Below are 5893 nucleotides of genomic sequence, written 5' to 3'. Positions count from 1 at the left end.
CCCCAGTACCCGTTGGCTCTAAAGCCCTGAAACCCAAACCCAAACCCTAACGACCCCCCCCCACTAGTGTAGTCAAGGGTATATGGAGGTATGCATTTTCTCTGGGGTAGAGTATTCCCACCTGTTAGCTTAATTACTGAGGAACATAGAACCGGCCTCCCAGAGCTTTTCTGAAACCTGGGCTTGGTCCCAGTTCTTCTAGGCCTTCACGATTTGGCCCAGAACCACTTTGATCTTCTAGCCACCTCCCCAGGCCTTATCCCTATGCTAACCCTACCTTTAGCCCTATCGCCATTCCCGGTCCCCTTTCCACTTTGCCCCAGACCACACACACACACACACACACACACACAGCTGAGTGCTAGCTGCTTAGACGTTCAGCCACCTGGGCTGACCGATAAATGTCCGAACAGAACAAGTACTTTAAATCAGCACATTCCAGCCTGCAACTATGTCCACATCTATTTAGTGTACAACACAATGCCTCTCTTTGATTATTCTACAGCTCACTCATCAAACTTGCTCTCCTTTTGTTATTTCTCGTAGCATCATTATGGCGTTGTGTTTCTTCCATATTATCATCGGACACAGTATCTCTAATATCTTGATGCTCACAGCTACTGTAGCAGTGATTGGCACAGAGGACGAGGGCTCATCTAGAGTAGAGTGGAAAATATTGGAGGTCATTGGACGTACAGCAGGTCTGAAGAGAGAAATCAAAAATGATTTCAGATCAAAGTTTCCAGGATTTCAGTGTATTTAAGGCAGTGAGATGCTCGGGCCAACGGCTACAAGTCAGTGAACTCGCCGCTCAACAACTAGAGTCTTCGCAAGATCATAGTATGATGTGGTCAGTAAGTTGGCTTAAGATCATCACTATGGTCAACTTTGAGAAAGCTGGGAGCAAAGTCATTGTAGGAAGTTCTACTGCCGACTCCAAAATCATTGGACGTTGAACACAAATTGTCTGAAGGCAAGTGTTTGAAGTCGGCTCACAGCATTTGACCTCGAAGCAGCGAATATTACTTCAACCTGAACGATCTTAAACGGGAGTATTTCACCGTTTGGCAGAGGAGTGTTTCACCTTGGCGTGAACCTGCTGTGACAAGTGACATCAAAAGCATAGTCAAGCTAGTGCCAAAAATATAGCTGCCCATAGACTGCTGTGTCATTCACTATACACCACAATAACATGATAGTGAAATGCCGAAGCCTTTGTTATTAATCAGGTGATGCACAGTTTATGGAGTATTCCACCACTTTCTGGGCATATTTAGTTTACATAACCCGGCCGGTGAAGATTCAGATCAACCTTGGTCACATGGTTTTAGCACATAATACGTCAGTGTGTTTGGGAAGCACGTCGGCCCAGTTCAGCCTGGTTCAGCCTGGTTCAGCCTGGTTCAGTTTGGTTTGGGTTGAGCCAAGTAAAAGAAAAGAAAAAACCAAAGTGACAGACCTAATCCATTATGAAACTGATTAAGGAGTAACTAAACCTGCATGCTACTGACAGTGCCACCTGCTATTGGCTGATCTTTGGTACCAGGTGACCTATAGAGTACCACGGGTGGTGACATGATCGTCACCTGGCACCGAAGCTCAGCTAATAGCCGATGGCCATGTCAGTAGAATGCTTTTCACCACTAGAGGTCAGGCTTTACACAGATTTGGGTTTGGGGTTTAGTTCCTCCTTTAACCTTACCTTTTCTAACCGAACTCTACATGAGCCCATAATCTTTAAGCCTACATTTCCAAAGGACACTAACCCAAGTCTCCAACTCAAACCTTTTGTATTAGATACATATTTAGGGCCCTAAAGATCATAAGCCATGGGGGCTAATTTCCACTCTATAATTATATAGCTTTCTATACCTTTTCAATAAGATGATATTTCCGCCAGGCATTCAACCCTGTCCTCCCACCCTGTCTAACTATTTGGGGCATCAAACTAAACCCACTGTGTTTTGTGTGTGTGTTTTGGGGTCAAGCCCCAACTTTTCGCCCTACTGTATCTCCATAACATTGACCCCAAACCCCCATGGATCTTTCCGACTGACTCTTTTACACCCCCCCCCCCCCCCCCCCCCCCCTCAACAAACTACCCCTGAGGGGACCCCAGCAGTCACCCTGAGCTGGAGCTAGCGCGGTCTACCAGGTGTGGCTGTTAGAGACAGACAGGCAGCACCCTTCTTCTCTAGTGCATGTGGCACTTCTTGGTCATGTGGTTCATCCCAGTGGACAGGGGGGCGGGGCTACAGAGCCGCGCCCTCTCCTTTAAGTCCTCCTACTAGCCAACACGTCTTAGATTCCCATCTGTAAATGTGGTTACTTTATTCACACACACATATACAAGCACGCACATAAGCACAGATATATATATATATATACTGTATATATATATAGATATATATATATATATATTCACGTAAGCACACACACGCTTGTGCGCAGGCACATACACACAGACATACACACACACACACACAAAACACTACCATAAAAACACACGTTAAAAGCATTTCTCTCTGTTCTAGAAGGAAAGCCGTTCTGTATTGTGTTTTGATGGTCTATGCTGATAGTGTTAAAAACGACGAGGAGCTGTGTCCTTGTGTTGCTCCCATCATAGTCATCGTCAGGCATCTTCATCACCTCTTCCTGCCTTCTCCCTGTCCACTTCCTCTTGCCGTGTTCCAAGACAGCTCTCAGGCAGCAATACAGTGGTCTTAGCCGGGAACCCCCTCCTGTCACAAATGCATACACATGAACTAGCCTACAGACAGGCAGACAGACAGACAGAGAGAGCGACCGCAGGAGTTTAATCGAAAGGCAAACTCAGTTCCAGGAAGTAAGTACAGAAAGTAATCGTACATTTTTGGCACGTTGGAGCTTGGAAATTTCCATTTAATGAGCTAGGAACCTTGAACTCATTTGCATTCATGATGTGCAGTAGGCTAGGATTGGGCGCTACAAGCTATTACTGGCGCTACTATCAAGGAAGTTGAAGGGACTACTGCATCGGTAGCAGATGACATCAAATTGCTAGTTTGTTTCTCTGGTATATTTTACCCTACATTATTATTGTAAATAGATAGAAGAATATAGCACACAGAAACTGTCTTTTGAAGTCTATCTATATCTTAATCGTGTTTTTTTTGTTTTGTTATTGTAACGTCAAAAATTCTGAAAAAAAAAAAAAATATCGGTTATTTAGTTATTTTACTGATTTGGAAAAATTGCTCTGTTCCAACTTGCCATAACTGTAGCCTAATTTGAGCACAGCAGGACCAGCGGTGGTCTGCTGGTGGTCAAACAGAGCGGGGATTGACCAGCGTTTTTTGAAGTGAATCTATCCTTGTAAAATGGAGCTCCACATTGAAAGGAAAGGAAAAGGAAATTCAAATCGAAGGTTGAGAGGGAAAAAAAGTCTTAATTGAAGTCATAGGGGAACAATATCTTGCTTAATTATTAAAGTATTTAACTCTTAAATGTCTTAAATATGATTTGACTTTCTTGATTGTTATATTGTGGTGGGGGGGAAGGGCAAGTATTTTTGGATTGATCTATTGTGGAACGATAGAGCAATTGAGCACTTACTATTTATTTTTTGCCAAATAACTTAAATTCAATTTTGGCATTGTAGGTTTTAGTCAAAAAACACTGTGATATGATTTTGCTTTCTAGAGCCCAGAGCGTTTCTGTGTCACAAAAGGAAAATGAACAGAAACCAGCGACCCCCACTGCACAGTGATTTGAATGGGAAGAGCCTGTTCTACTCATTCTAGTTCTATGCCTTGTGCATTGATGACTGGGGATGGTTCCGGAACGAAACGAAGGATTGGTGATGTGTTTGTGGCTGGTTGCTGAAGTTGTCAGATGTGTGAAGTGTTGTTACTGCATCCAAACTGTAGAGAGCGCTATAGCCTCTGGAACACTGATAGTCTGGCTCATCGATTAAACAAAGGCTGATTGAGAAACGCTTGCGTCACAACTATGGAGAACCTCAGTAGTGTCGTGTTTTCATCTAAACTAGCCCACTTTGTAATGGCCACATGAGTAGCCTATATTATTGTGTCTGGAACCACAAATACTGTCGAAATCACATTAATGTTCCCCTTAAAAGCGTCAAAGTCTTGTGTTTGTCACACTCTGAAAATGGTCTTGTTCCTTTTTGATGCACTGGAGTGATACAAAGCTGCTTTACTGTATTCCGGTAAAAAAAAATATTGTCTACTGTGTACTGTGAGTGTGTGCTTTCCGGAGCAAAACAGTCTTGGAGATACTACTGATAATCAAAGAGCAAGTGATCAAATTATCAAGATAAAAAAAAAACTAGAAACCTAAAAGCACCTTACGACCGTATTTGATAAGGTACCTACTATACCTACCGTTCCTGCGAAAACATTCTCAAACATCGTACATGACATGTGAGGCTCATATGTGAAACTATAATGTGAATCTTTCTTGGAGAATAGAGGAACTATGGGATGAACGCACTTTGATGAGGTCTTATGCAGCGAGGCGTGTGTAGAAACTGTGGGAATGACTGTTAAGTCCTTCATGTATCTTGGAAGCTCTACGCAAGAGTAAGCTACCGCGTGACTGAAAGTGCCGATTGTGTGTATCCCGGACGATAGTCGGTATCCTTGCATCTCATTGGTCAAGTTAGTGGATTTCAGTGGCGTGTTGGTCGTCGGTGTTATGCTGTTGCGGCTAGGATGTGTCTGACACTCATCTCTAGTCTGCCCTCCTGTTGTAGCCGTTAGGATTCACTGGTTCTTACATTCTGACCAAGCTGCACAGGCCAACGTCAAAAGCTGGTGATTTTTTTGTTGTTTTTGTTTTTCATTTATATGTCGAGTTAAGGTTTAGGCGTACGGTTCCCAGTGAGGTCAGGGTCATAGTTAAGGTGAGGTAATGGTGTATTAGCCAGGTTTAATTTAGGGTTTAAGGACTGACACGAACATCATCTCTGTCTCCTTTAGATGCTGTAGCTCTGCCCAGGGTGTATGCTTTAGTATGTAATATGATATAATGAGTTAATTGTCGCCCATTTGCATTATCTGAAAAGAGACAAAATGAGAACTTGTAGTAGCTGTGAAGCTCGATGGTCATCTAATTTTTTTTGTCTCTAAACCAGTTTACAGTTGGTAAAAATAGACATGAAATTAGACCCCCAAAAAATTTAAAATTATTAACGAGCGTAACTTGTTTTGTTTACACACAAGAAGTTAGCACGTTTAGCCAGACAGCTAACGTTTTTTCGCGCTGTTTCTTCATGATGGGCTTCACTGATGGAGGTTGAGTTTTCAGAAGTTATGAATCTACAGGCCGGAGAATAAAAACCTATAGCAACTTTGGCTTACTAAAAGATCCTCACACTTTGTATGCTAATCAGACGTTAGAAAAACGATTACCTGGAGAGACACAGCGATGATTTTAGTGCCAATCCTCTTGTCACATATCTAGGCCAAATTCGTGTAGTCCTGTAAGGCTAGGGTTAAGATACCATAATGGTTAGGTTAGGGTTAAGACTAGGTCAGTTAAGGTTAGGTTTTGGGGTAAGGTGGAAGCTCACTCTGCAGCTTGGGCAGAAGCTAATAACCGGATTCACTTTGATGTCCGTTCACAACTGTTTAACCACCCAGTTATCGCGCTTCATTACCGCCCTTCAACTAAGCCCTCACACTGTCCCCTGTATATAGATACCACCATGTTTTTATGACTATAGAAGTAACTCAAATAAATTAAAGTAAAAACACACAAAACTACTGAATTCTTGACGGGGTGTTGTGGATGTTGACAGAACAGCTTTCACGTTCATGAACCCTGTTATCATCGCGGTTAACAATAGTATTATTAAGATCGAGAACGCAAGGAAGGAAAAGTGTTCTTT

General features: G+C 42.7%; 1 protein-coding gene across 1 annotated transcript in view; it reads left to right on the top strand.

Moving 5' to 3' along the window:
• The window catches only part of LOC310792395 (uncharacterized protein), a gene marked incomplete at both ends in the record, with an annotated part of 90256 nt that extends 90206 nt beyond the window's left edge, over positions 1-50 (top strand). Inside the window, one exon of the mRNA XM_083654110.1 lies at positions 1-50. This exon is cut by the window's left edge and continues 18 nt beyond it. Within this exon, the coding sequence (XP_083510236.1) occupies positions 1-50 (50 nt within the window).
• Positions 51-5893: the final 5843 nt, after the last annotated feature.

The sequence above is a fragment of the Poromitra crassiceps genome (assembly GCF_964638095.1).
Source record: "Poromitra crassiceps genome assembly, chromosome: 17".
In the NCBI taxonomy this organism is placed as follows: domain Eukaryota; kingdom Metazoa; phylum Chordata; class Actinopteri; order Beryciformes; family Melamphaidae; genus Poromitra; species Poromitra crassiceps.
The sequence above is the reverse complement of the archived record's forward strand: the minus strand, read 5'-3'. Positions and strand labels throughout refer to the sequence as shown.